We start from the raw sequence: 13,834 nt of genomic DNA, 5'->3' as shown, positions 1-13,834 counted from the left end.
TGCTAACGCTTGAAGAATTGCAATGCTGCCCGCTAACAAATACTTTTAAAGGCCACTCTGAAAGGCAACACAGGGCAAACAAGGGCAGTGATTTGGAAGCAGAAAATAGGTATTATACCTGGTGAATAGGGACCACGGGAGCACTTGACTCTGAGAACAAGGGAAACTGAGTCTTTGTGTCCAAGAGCATGTCTTCCAGGCATGCTTTATTTTCAGCATCAGTCTTTCCCCCCCAAATAATGTTTTGCCAAAGGCCACAAGGAAATAATTGGCAACCTGTTGGTTCAAATCGCCAGCCTTGTTCCCTTAGTGAAAGGATGCACAGTGTAGCCTCTCAGTGTGTTCTTGCTACATCCATTGTCTGGAGTAACACTACCTTCCTGAGCTAACATGTGACACCTGCTGCTGCTATGATACTCTCATAACCAGATCCCTTCCACTTGCTTGTGGCAATATCTGTTAGTACATGCATGGTGCAGTTGTTAGTAACCGGATGCCTCGGGTAACAGATATTGCTACAGCTGCTCTCACATGAAATGACCAGACATCCTGGCTGGGATAGGAGGTGTCCCTCTTTGCAGTGCCTTTACTCTTCTAAATTTATGCACGTGGAATTTAGTGGCCTTGCTCAATATCCTGATACGTTTTTTTAAAAAATCAGAAGAAAGAACCTGCTCAGGAGGCACATATGTGGCAGCAGTGCACATCTCCATGAGCAAAAATTACAACACTTGGGACTTTTTAGTTTAGAGAAAAGGCGAGTAAGAGGCAACATGATAGAAGCATATAAAATTATGCATGTTTCAGAGAAAGTGAACAATTTTTCTCCCTCTTATAACACTAGAACTCAAAGCCATCCATTGAAGCTGAATGTGGGAAGACACAGCACATAGTTAACCTATAGAATTCAATCCCACTGGAGGTGGGCAGTGATGGCCAGCAACGTGGATAGCTTGAAATGAGGGTTAGACTTTATTTAGACATATTCATGGAGGATAAGGCTATAAATGGCAATTAGCCAGGATGGCTATGCTCTGCCTGCATGGTCCATGGCAGTATGCTTCTGAAAACCAATTCCTGGAACCCACAGGAGGAAAGTGCTGTTACACTAAGGTCTTGCTTCTAGGCATCTGTTAGGCCACTATGAGAGCAGGAAGCTGGTCTAGATGGGCTATTGGTCTGATCTAGCAGGGTGATTAATTATGTTATCTCTCTAGGGCATGTGTATGTGTAGATAAATGGAACCTGAATAAGCAGTGTGCTTGCCACTCAGAATGCAACTGCATGGAGGGTACTCCTTTGTGGCAATCAGTTTGCATTTATCTATTTGCCAGGTGGATACAAGGAGTTTCCACTGCTCCCATTTCAATGGCTTGCTTTTGGGCAATGGTTACCAATGGTGAGGCGAAAAATCTACACATCTACACTGCAAGAATTTACAAATGTCTTGTACAGTGGAGCATGCTCTGCAAAGCAGCACTTGATGCAACCTCCATGCTTTGGTTTTGTCTGTGTGTGTCAGGCTTAACTCCAATTCAGCCCTGTTGAACTGAAAAACAACTAATCATCTTGTCTGCATTCTTACCCTTTACACATTGCACGTGAACAACCCGGCTGTTTTGGTGCGGACAACAGCTCCATCTGGTGGGGCAAAAGTATTACAATTTGGACTTTCAGCCCAAGGGGCTTAGATTCTGGTAGACTGAGGTCTAGTACCAAATGAGATATATGCAGTGGTTGGTTTTATTTTATTTTATTTTTGCTAGGTTTACCATTTTCCAAAAAAGCTTTACTTTTAGTCTAATCCACTTGCTTGGGCTGTTGCTGGGTGGGCACAATCTAAATGCAGAAATAAGAATTACTGCACCAGCAGTAGGCAGAGAACAACGGACCACATCTAATAATGTGGAAACTCATGTGCATCCCCATGTGTCTCCTATATGCAGCAGACTCTAGCCAAACTTCAGCCTGCCCTGCACCACATTGCATCCCAGTGTGCACAACTGCCTACGTGCTGGTTTGTTTTTTTGGATTAGGGAAATTTGCTGTGTTGATGGTCCTCAGACAGAAATAGCTATCGTACTGCAAAATTCTGGATAATCCCACTCAGTGGTTTCATATAGAAGTGAACCTTGAACCTTGGTGAACTCTGCACTAAAGGCTGCACGGGACCAAACAATATTCCCCCAACACCACCCTCTGAAAATAATCATCCAAGTAGGACTGGAAACATCGCAAGTAGAGCTGCCCACTCTGAACTCAGTCAGCTGCTCCAGAAGAATACGATGGTCTGTGGTATCAAAAGTCTCTGAGAATTCAAAGAGAATTAACGGGGACACACTCTCCCTGTCTCTCCCAACAGAGGTCATGCAGGTCATCCAAGAGAGCCTGGTTCTGTCCTGCAGCCACTCAAGGACCTTGCCCAAGAAGAGGAAATTAGTCTGGTAGTAATTACTTAGGTTTTCTGAATCCAGGAAGGGTTTCCTAAGACCTACCACTGCTTCCTTTTAGCAGGCAGAGACCACTCTCTCAAGGAGGCAGTAATCACCTCCCTAGCCCAGCCAGTTGTCCCTTCCTCTTACTTTTTATTCTCCATGAGGGGCAAGAATATAGGTGGTGTCCCACACCAAACCAAGCACTTTGTCCACAGCCTTATTAACTCATCCAACACAGCAGGACTGGACAGTGTTTTGGACTCCTCTTGGGACTCATCTAATAGTCGAGTCAAGGGCCAAGCAGATGTAAGCAATTTTATCTTTAAAATATGTTGCACATGAGTCACAGGGAGGCACTCTTGATACTACCACCTCCTTTGGGCCAAAGTTTAATGTGCACCATACTACCTAGTAAGATATTTGCTAATGTGATGTTTAATAAGGATCCATTGTATAATCTGATCCCGCATGGAAAAGCAGAGTGAGTATTACAGAATCATTAATGTCCGATTTCTGTTCATTCTGGAAACAGGTAACACTCAAAGAAATATCAGGTGCTTGGTACTGTGAATTGCAAGACTGAAACTATTAGTTTTGTCCTATTAAGCATGTTCTTCTTCTAAGGCTCCCAAGTTGGTGCAATAATCAATGTACTTGTCAAGCCTGAGTTAATTGCACCATCTGAAACTGAGATGATGTTCCATGTAGGCCATCTAATGTTGGTGTGTGTGTGTGTACTCCTAAAAGGCCTGGGATCCAAGTATCAGATCAAAACTCAGTAATAGAACACACACTTTGCATTCAGAAGGTCCCAGGTTTATTCTTTGGCATCACCACTTTTTTTAAAAAAAGGATGTGGTAACCTCTTCCATGAAATACTGTTTCCTGATTGCAGCTGAAGCCCTTCTCAGGGTTCCCTACTTTCAGAAGCTGGGTGGGTTGGCTGTCAGAGACAGGACCTTTTCCATTGTGTTCTAAATATGGAATACTGTCCTCAAATATACATGCTTAGCATTCAAGTCATTATCTTTTCAAGGGCTTACAAACATACAAATCACTGTCAATATTTTGTAAGAGAGATTTAAGTGCATACCAGAGATTTAGGTTTGTGCAATTAAAGTGCTCTGATGCAATGGTGCAACAAATCTACTTTTTAATAAAATTACTTTTTTGCAATGAGGAAAATGCACTAAAGTGTGTGGGATAAATGAAATATTAATGGAAATATATAGAATGACAATGGAGACAAATCAGAATGAATTCAAAATGAATGCTAATTGTCATGTGACCTCCTCATAACAAATGCTCAATAAAGACTGGACATAGTTTAACCTTTGTGTAAGCTTTGTGCAAGCAAATCAGGATGAATGCTCAATAAACAGGTCATCTGGAGGAACTCTCAGACAGCCGGAGGTACAGATAATTGGAACTTCAATGCATATAATAAACATTAGTATCCTGGATACCCAACAGCTTTTGTAACTCAGTATTTGATAAAAGAGTTTCTGCTATATGTTCACATATCAGCATTTTACTGAAGCAAAATGTTTTGGACATTTTGTTCCAATCTCCTTTCTTGATTGCTTTGTGTGCTTTTAAAATAGCAGAGGGCTCTTTATGGGGAAAATGTGGAAATAAACCTTTTTACACAGCCAAAGACCTGCCTGAGAGCTTAACGTGTCCCTCTCTAAATCTCCCCAGGTAGGCACAATTTATATGTCCTAAAGTGTTTGCATAGTGTAGCTGTGAGCTGTAAAAGAATAGCTCTGTACCTCTCTGCAGTGGTTCTGTAATGGGTGATAAAGTCACACTTGTACCAGTATACAGTTTGTTTGGTGTGTTTTTTAAAAAAATGCTTCAGGGTCCTTTAAAGCAAGACATGACATACATCGTCGATGTGGTTTGTTTCACCCTGTAGCTACTCCTGTTATAGTTGCGGTGGCTCATTAGGCATGCTGTTTCTGGGGGTGGAAGGGGAGGCAGTGTGGTGAAAACAGTAACAGAAGATGAATAGGAGCTAGTGTAGCATAAAAGGCTAGCAGGGCAATCCTATGCATGTTTACCCAGAAATAACCACATGTTGTTTAAGGGAGGCTTATTCCCAGGTAACTGTGCATAGGGCAAATGCATTAGGAACATAGGAAGCTGCCTTATACCGAGTCAGATGATTGGTCCATCTAGCTCAGTACTGACTACACTGACTGGCAGGGTTTCCAGTCGTGACATTCCCACATCTACCTGGAGATGCCAGGAATTGAACCTGGGACCTTGTGCTTGCAGAGCCGATGCTCTACCACTGAGCTGGGTCCATTACCCTTAAGAGACTAAACTGTGAAAGTGGAAATCACTGTTTCAATTCATCATCAGCAATATCATACCTCATGTTAGTCGAATGGACCCAAGGAACAGCTAAAGGGAGAGGACAGCAAAGGGCCACTTACCATATGTAAAGGTTTGTAGGGAAGTGGCTCCACTGAACAGAGTCATCAGCTAACCCTAACAAATTGAGGATTAAACGAGGTGGGGAGATCAGCCAACAGAATAAGAAAAATGGAAGCATGCAGGATGTTTGAGTGGACAGAACAGAGGAAAATATAATAAGGGTTCCCCTATATCCCTGTGATTATGGTCAGTAGGAGATACAGCACTGGGTAGAGGGCAAGTCATATGTGAAGAAGTGGATATGGATGTTTGCAGGCCATCTCCTCTTATGACCCTCTCTCTATCTGGTTGCTCTCTTGCCAAGCCATCTGACCAGGTGGTGCTGTTACTTAATAAGACTATGTTCATTCATGGTTTGATCAAGGATGAGGGAGCCAACCAGGCATGTATTGCTGAAACTTGGGTGAATAAACTGGGTGTAGTTCTTCTGACCCTGTTGTGCCCATTGCAGCACAGCCAAAATTATATTCCAGTTAGTGAGTTTGGAAGGCATATACTGTCTCATTGGGAATCTTCGTTTGAAAGGTGCTAGTAATTCACCCACTGCTATGTTCTCACATGGCACAAAGCATTGGGGAGAGTATTGGTAAACTTATTATACAGGCTGTGCACAAGGCAACCTTGTTTCTCACATTGGTAGTTCAGCATTGAAGCAGATAATAAAATCTGAGGACTACATTGATTATTTTGAAGGAGGCCAGTGACACTGTGTCCTGGAAGTGTTGAGAGCAACCTTTAACAACACATTTTGCAAAGATATTGACTGAAAGTTGCCATTAAATCTGGCCACTTGCTGAAGTGGGGGTATAGGTTGCTTGTAAACACTGGCAGATGCACTTGGGGTCTCAGTGACCCTAAAGGTTGGATTGGTGAGTTTTGCACAAAATAATAGGAATGGGTGGGGGGGGAGGGGGAAATAGATAGTTTTGCTTTATTTCAAAAACAACAACCCCTCTCCTCCTTCAGGTTTGTAAAGGGTTTTTAAATCTGTAGAATTCTATTGACCTCAATGCAATTTGTGGTAATGTAAAGGGATGTGAGTGATTTGTCTATTATCAATTAAAATGAATGGGCCTAAATTAGACATGTTTTGTAATTTCAATTGCTTGCACAAAATGAAGAGGACAGGTCCTAGGCTAAGCTCACCTGTAGGTATGACAAGTAACTAATAACTTTTAACAGAATTTTGCAGGGTCATTTTGACTCCTGTGTATTGCCTAAAGTGCATGGTTTCTCTCTTTCCTTGGTGATTCCAGTTGTGGGTAGCATTGATTCAAAAAACTGTAAGAGTAAAAACATTGATTTTGTCACTAAATTAAAGGAGGAAGGGCTCTGAAACAGCACATGACAATTCACATTCTGTCTTCCTTCAGTACTACCTGGAATGTGGAGTTGTTGAAGACTGATACAGAAGTTTGGTTCACTTTCTTCACTGTTGCCAACATTTGTTTGACCCCACTTGTCAAAGAAAAGTCATACACACACACACACACACACACACACACACACAGGGCTGCTGCCCTTGTCTGCATTGCTCACTAACCCCACCTATCCCCTTGCCAACTCTCAACCCCACTCACTCACTTGGACCCTGGGCTTCCTTGGCCCTGTTGTGCATGCATGCAAACAACAAGGAAGCTGGCAGGTGGGTGGTGGTGGTGGCAGCAATGATAGGGAGGATATAGGAAGGCCCACTTGCGTCACCTACCTGTCCTCTTGCTTGCTTGCTTGCTCTGCCAGTCCTCTCGCTTGTGCTGCTGGCCTGCTGGTTTTTATTTGGTTAAAAACAGCTGCATTTGATGTAGTTTAATGGGCTGTGGAAGATGAGAACTGGATAAAATTTTTAAAAATATGTTCATAATGCTCTGAAAAACATTCTGAAGTACAATAGTAGGCCTTTCAGATGAGGGGAAAAAAGAGATGCTTTGCTTTTCTTCTTCCAGGAAGTTCTTGACCCGTGAAGATAAGGAGAGCATCTTCACCATGGACCACTTCCCACTTTGGTACCGCCGAGCAGCTGAACATCCCCCAGGAAGCTTCATTTATAGCATTCCTTTTGAAGACCCTTCAGGTAACTCTGCGTAATTCATGTGTTGTAATACAATTGAAGCCAAATCAGTCAGTAGGCAGCTTCTTAGCTCAAGTGAATGAGTAGAAAATTAGGATATTTTCAACCCTTGCTTTAGCCCACCAGCAGAAAAACAGCAAGCACACACTGGAGGCACAGTCCTTTTGTTTTTGTAGCCATTCAAACATATTTTAATTGGCCATTGTTACCAATGGGATTTACTCCTAGAGCACACAAGGTTGGATCCAAAGTTAATAGTGTATATAAATATTCAGCTCTAGCTCTCTTTTTTGTGGTCACCTGGAAGACCTGGAACTTGAAATGTTGTTTTAAAATAACTGCTGAGATGGCTATAAAACACAGGAAAAGCCCACAAATCTTTTCTGAATGTTTTATTCCCTCTGTTAATGATGCAAAGGAATGAGTAAAAAAGTCTCAATGGCTTTTTAAAACTTTTCAGCGATGTATACTGAACCTGTGATGGGTACCACAGTGGTAAGCCCCACACCCAACTCATATATGTTTATCTGAAAGCGTACATAGGGCCTATATATATACAATTATATGTCTGTTTGGTCCAATTCATATAACCAGAAAGTATGGGGGGAAAGTGCACTAACTCTATGCAGACCTTCAAAGGAATCTGCATAAATCAAATGCAGGGATACTTCTAGCTGTGAAATTCTGAGTGGTGTAGGAAGCAGCAGGAACAGTTACTGACAGAGCAAGGAGTCTCAGGTTCTGAGGAAGGAGTATGGGACAAGCCAAGGAGTGGTCCAGTCGGTTCTAAGCAGTAGGTGCAGGTTCTGAAGAAGAAGGCCTCAACTGGGTTCAGCAAGGGAAATGTCTTCACAGAGCTATTGCATCAGTAAGTATCATGCCCCATCTCTGCCTGGAGCTGAGATGGGCCCTTATCCAGAGCATATGTTAGTGCTTACCCCCTACTGAGTAGGACTAAGAGGGAGGTGGCCTTGGCTGCCGAAGGGTACCGTGCCTCTGGTGATGGCGTTTTGGCAGGTACAGTCGTACCTTGGTTCTCGAACAGAATTTGTTCCGGAAGTCCGTTCGACTTCCGAAACGTTTGAAAACCAAGGTGTGGCTTCCAATTGGCTGCAGTAGCTTCCTGCACTCAAGCGGAAGCCCTGTCAGACGTCTGGCTTCTGAAAAATGTTCGAAAACCTGAAGGTTTTTGGTGTTTGGGAGCCAAAACGTACGAGCACCAAGGTCTGTCTTTCAGAGTGTGTTGCCTCCTTGTGCTTCCATTCTTGTCAGGCTCAAGGTGCAGGAGCATAGGTGGCTCCTGACAGGACTGCATAAAGTCCCCCCCCCTTTGTTCATTATTTGAATGCCTTCAGGATGCTACTGTCTTGGGACAATTGAAGGCATCTCAAAGAGAGGGGCAAGAGGGGATAACTTAAAGGCAAAGCTGGAGTTTAGGTATTTGTGAAGGATTTATAGCCTTGTGCAAACAAAGGATGTTGTGTGGACTTGAATAAGGGTGTTTACAAAAGTGAACACCTTTGTTGCTTCCTCATAAGTAGGTCAGGCAGGGCGAGGTCCCGCTTGATGTCGCCCACTAACAGATTATGAATAAGGACTGCATGACCCAACCCTCAAACACTGGCCATCTTTTCCTGCCCAAGCCCAACACAAACCTTACCTGGGTGGAAGGACAGGGAACAGTGGCAGAGGTGGTAGCATGGACACTCCAAGCATCCATTTGTCACACAGACAATGGAGTAGAACAGGCACCCCCAAACTCAGCCCTCCAGATGTTTTGGGACTACAACTAGCTAACAGGGCTAGTGGTCAGGGATGATGGGAATTGTAGTCCCAAAACATCTGGAGGGTAGAGTTTGGGGGTGCCTGGACTAGAACTACGCTTCCAGACACCCCTCATGGGCAAATGACAATGTTCACATCAGTTTCCACCCCACTTCTCCTGTAAAGTTTATGGGTCCAGGGATGGGCAGGGAAGGTGGCGGCAGTGGAGTGCTTTGTGTACATTAATCTGGTATAAGGATTGAGTTCTTTTTGCAGCTCATGCATCTCTAACAATGTCTTGTTGATGGGAGACTGACTTGTTGCTGCCCCTTAACCTCCATATATTCTAAAGTCCTGCCAGCACAGGGATCTACATTTGTAGGTTTCAACAGTGCAACCTGCAACAAAAACAAGGAAGAGCAGATTGCGCTTAGGATGTTGATGAATGTTCTGTTATATGTACTGAGGCCTCAGAGCAGAGACACCCTTGGAACTCATGAAGGTTGGACACCAAAAAGGTGGGGGCAGTCAGCACTATCCTACCCCCATGAGAACACTTGTATGCATGTCAGACAGGTGGTCAGACCTATTAATCATTGCAATAATTTGAATAGCTGTCAGCATGTTGCAGAGATGAGATGAGGTTATTACTTTGTTTTGATGAGAATGGGGCTTTCATTATTTTGCTCACAAGCTGGGTGGTGTACATTTCATCTCACTTGCTAAATGAAGGCTGTGTTGGTCATCATCAAATCTCACCCTTTTGCCGCAGCGGTGTAGTGATGCAGGATTCGCTCACCATGAAAAATGACATACAGAAGGGTACTTTAAGGCAGCCAAAATTAGCCCAGTGCAGAAGAGCTCTGAGGGAAATTTGTGCCATATGCTTTCATTAATCACACAGCAGGTGAGTCAAAATTACACTAAGGTAATGGAAGAATACAAGGGGGGACTCTCAGCTTTGTGAAGAGGAACTACACATTCCAGTGTATCAATCAGTTAAAGATTTGACATGTGTTTGCTCCAAGGTTATACATGGGAAGTTGCCAGTAGAAAGCCTCTCCTCTTCCCTTTCTCCTTCCGGGTCTGGTTATCACTGAATGAAAACACCTGTAGTTGGAGGGGCATATTCATCAGCCAATGCTTTTTCTGACTTCAGGGTTCACTGTTTTAGTGCAAAGTAAAGTTTCAGAAAGTGTTCTCATGGAATCACTTCTGTGGAGGGCGGGGAGGAATAGATGATGTCAATGAACAGCAATGACAACTACCACAAAAGAATGGGGGGAATCTATGTGGTCTGGAAACCACTATGTACTTTTGCTCAACCCTCTTCTGCATTCAGGCACTGTCATCACAATGCACAATGCTTTAGCTGCAAAGCTTTTTTTGGCATTGTAGTGGGAGGGTGGGTGGGTAGAGAAGACAGCAGTTGAGCAAAGAAAACAAGACTGGGAAAAAGAATGTGAACCAGGATGTGAATGTGGTGGTGAGTGAAATGGAGATAAAGAAGCTCAGCCCTTCCCTCCTTCCTTGTTTTCCCCTTTGCGCTTCCTATATCTGTCAGCTATCCTTTATAGAACTGCTGCAATTAGTAAAGCTCTGCTCTGGAAGCCTTGGGGCAGAAATACTAATAAACAATAGAAGGCTAGACAATGTTTGCTTGTTTCCTTGTTTTTTAAATATTATTTCCTGTTGACCCAACCCAGTTCCTGTCAGGCTCCACCCTTGATCTGTCAGGCTCTTCTAGCCCCTGATCATAATCAGGTTCCACTGATTAGCTGTATTAATGTTGTATAATGGGCATACTAATGATGCCAGCTTTCACTCTATGTGTTGCAAGTCCTAGCCTGGCTCTTACCAGCATTTCCAGACTGGTAATTTTTAAATCAAACATTTGCCAACTCTGTTTACCCCAGCTATGATTTAAGAGAAAGAATATATAACCAGAATGGGAGGAGGCACTTTTATTCCCACCACACACTCCATATGATATAAACACCTCCAAAAATTAATGTTCCCTTGTTCTAACGTGTTATTTTGGGTAGCTCTTTTGCAAGGGACCAGGACCTGGAAATGAAGGTTTCCTCATGAACAATGTTTGCACTTGGGCCTCCTCTCTCTATTTTTCCTTCAACTTCTATGCCTTTTATCTCTGCTGTTTCATCTGTTCCCTTCCCCAAGGGCTTATCCACACTTACCTTTACTCCACTCTTTCCAGGAAGCCTTATTATCTGGCCACCAGAAGCCTTGCTTTGGCTTTTGTGGCTCTTGCGCCTTTAAAGTGGCTAAACTGTGGGCCTCAAGATGTTGTTAGACCACAGCTCCCATCATCCCTGACTATTGGTTATGTTGCCTGGGGCTTATGGGAGTTGAAGTCCAACATAGGTTCTTTACCCCCTGCTTTAGCAGTTGCTGACCTCATGTTTTCTTACTCCCTGACATTCTCAAAGCCCTTATAAGATCTCAGGTGATGCCATAGCGTAATTAAATCCCCACAGCACCTGGTATCTGTTTTCAGCATTGCTGCTACCTCAAACCTACTTAGTTTTTAGCTTAAACTTTGCCACAGAAAAAGTACTTCAGGGTAACAGCTTTGATTTCCTTGAAATGGCAATAAACGACAGAGGCTCTGCTCACATTTTCTGTAGTGGAATTGAGGGACAAACCAGATATATTTATTTGCTTGCTGGTTTCATTATAAAGCTGAATATAATGGGGAAGGGGAACAAAATCTGCCCACTTCCCCATACTTTGCTACTTGAACACTTTTCATCAGCTGGCTCGCTTCTGAGGTAAGTTAGGACAGGGGTGGGGAACATCAGACATGAGGCACATGCAATCCTTGTGACATCTCCATCTGGCTCTTGTTTGAACCCCCTCTTCCTAGGCTGCACCTTTCATTGCACCCTGTCTTTTTGCCTGTCTGGAATGTGCCCTTGAATCCTTATAATGTCTCTGGCCTGTCCGGATGGAGGATACAGAAAGGTGTGTGTGTATTGAAATTAACTTACATTGCAGACATAAAATTTACATTGGTTTCTCCTAGCTCTTTTGCCTCTTACCCTTGCCCACCACTGGCATGTAGCCCTCAGAATGTTGTCCACAAAGGCATGTGGCCCTCAGGCTGAAATAGGTTCCCCACCCTAAGTTACAGTTAGTAAGTAAGGTGGGGTGGGAGATGGGGTTTCACTATGTGCTCCATTTAGTGATACAGTACTGACCCTACTTTATACACAAACCAAATGTTTAATGAACTCATGCAGGTGTGCTTTGACCTTGGGTGACAGATATTTGGGGCTGTCCAAAATCTCTCTCACACACTCATTCTTTAGCAGAACTTAAAATCAGTGTAGGTATGACTAGTCTCTGGGCCCATTTCATAATATTGACCACAGGATCTCCCAACCCTATACAAAGGCCAATTTATGCAAATGCCTCCCCAGATGATTTGGAAATAAGTGCATAGGACACCTTTTAATGTTAATAACTAGATGTAGAAATTAAACCCATGTGGGAGTGGGTTGATGAGAAGCAAGAGGAAGTTGTGGGTATAATAATAATAATAATAATTTATTATTTATACCCCGCCCATCTGGCTGAGTTTCCCCAGCCACTCTGGGCGGCTCCCAATCAGTGTTAAAAACAGTACAGCGTTACATATTAAAAACTTCCCTGAACAGGGCTGCCTTAAGATGTCTTCTGAATGTCAGGTAATTATTTATCTCTTTGACATCTGATGGGAGGGCGTTCCACAGGGCGGGCGCCACTACCGAGAAGGCCCTCTGTCTGGTTCCCTGTAGCCTCACTTCTCGCAATGAGGGAACCGCCAGAAGGCCCTCGGCGCTGGATCTCAGTGTCCGGGCTGAACGATGGGGGTGGAGACGCTCCTTCAGGTATACAGGACCGAGGCCGTAGAAGCGGGTGTGTAGCATATCCGAATTTCACCTTAGTAAACAAATTTTGCAGGGCTTTTTATGTTTTTTCAGTTCAAGCTGCCGGACATGCTTGACTAGAATTTGCATTAGGATAAAAGAAACATGTATGAACACTAATAATACTAATGCTAATGCTACTAATAATTTATTTCTTATATCCCGCCCATCTGACTGGGTTGCCCCAGCCACTTTGGGTGGCTTCCAACAAAAATACCCGGGGGGGGGGATTAAAAGCTTCCCAAAACAGGGCTGCCTTCAGATGTCACATAGACATCTGTGGACTCCTTCAAACCACTTCAATCTCTTTCCAGACTGTGTGTCAGGGACAAGCTGGTTTTTGAGGTTGCAGGAGTACATTTGTCTCCTGCTCCATGTGGTAATGAACATGATATTAGAATGCATATGCCTGTGGGGAGGGAGAATGTCATGCTATTCTTATTAGATCATTTCCCCCCGGAGCTGTAACATGCAAAAGGTAAGGTCAGAAGTTGGAATTAGTGCTGTGTCCAGCAAGTGAACTAAAAGCTCTCATTTCCTTAGGGTTTGTGCTGTATCTATACGTATAACACTGCAGGAAGTCACGTGGCATTCTGCTGGAGGGTTTTGGTGTCCTTTGTCTGTCCCCAAAACACACTGAAGTGTATGAGTGTGAGAGAGAGGATTTTTGAATGCCACAAGGATAATGGTTGAGGCATATGAATGCTATCCAGAAGGAGAGTCCTTGAATTGAACAAGTGCTCCCTTAGGTCTGTGCAATGCCCTTCCACAAATCAACTTAATTTCAGGGTTGTTGTAGGTTTTTTGTTGTTTGTTTCAATCTGCACAAAGACTTGAGGCTAAAAATGAATGAAGCTGCAAAGTCATGTTCAGGACACATTGGGCACTGGTGATGGAGCCAAGAATAAAAAGCAAATGACAAGTTCTGGAACTGTGGGGGAAGAGAAAGGAAAACCCTTATGTTGGGGCAGAACATTCCGTAAGGCAATATACTGTGAAGGAATAAAAACGTGTTTGTGTGTGATGTGACCAGAAATCCTGACCTTCAGAATGTCCCTGTTAACACAGAAAATGGAACAGTTGTAAAGCACAAAGAAATGTAAACAAGTTTGCCTGTGAAGACACCATGTGAAACAGTACTGTCTAGTATTAGGTTGTCCACTCTATCTGTTCTTTGAGAGAATAGGTTCTAA

At 43.4% G+C, this 13,834-nt stretch overlaps 1 protein-coding gene and 1 long non-coding RNA gene across 5 annotated transcripts in view; one reads left to right on the top strand and one right to left on the bottom strand.

Annotated features, from left to right (window-relative positions):
• CACNA2D4 (calcium voltage-gated channel auxiliary subunit alpha2delta 4) overlaps nucleotides 1-13,834 on the top strand; it is a 164,864-nt gene that overhangs the window by 67,890 nt on the left and 83,140 nt on the right. For all 3 annotated transcript variants that reach the window (XM_053406533.1, XM_053406532.1, XM_053406531.1), the window contains exon 25: nucleotides 6,821-6,948. In XM_053406533.1, coding sequence (XP_053262508.1) covers nucleotides 6,821-6,948 — 128 coding nt within the window. The remainder of the gene's footprint in view (nucleotides 1-6,820; nucleotides 6,949-13,834) is intronic.
• Nucleotides 1-13,834, bottom strand: part of LOC128422474 (uncharacterized) — a 31,626-nt gene that overhangs the window by 9,999 nt on the left and 7,793 nt on the right. Inside the window, exons 2-3 of one of the 2 annotated variants that reach the window (XR_008332509.1) lie at nucleotides 6,586-6,691; nucleotides 3,312-4,396 (exon numbers count right to left, since the gene is read on the bottom strand). This is a non-coding gene — a long non-coding RNA (uncharacterized LOC128422474). Of the gene's footprint in view, nucleotides 1-3,311; nucleotides 4,397-6,585; nucleotides 6,692-13,834 lie in introns of those variants that run through there. The other variant, XR_008332508.1, reaches the window with a different exon arrangement.

This window comes from Podarcis raffonei, chromosome 10 (assembly GCF_027172205.1).
Source record: "Podarcis raffonei isolate rPodRaf1 chromosome 10, rPodRaf1.pri, whole genome shotgun sequence".
In the NCBI taxonomy this organism is placed as follows: Eukaryota; Metazoa; Chordata; class Lepidosauria; order Squamata; family Lacertidae; genus Podarcis; species Podarcis raffonei.
The sequence above is the reverse complement of the archived record's forward strand: the minus strand, read 5'-3'. Positions and strand labels throughout refer to the sequence as shown.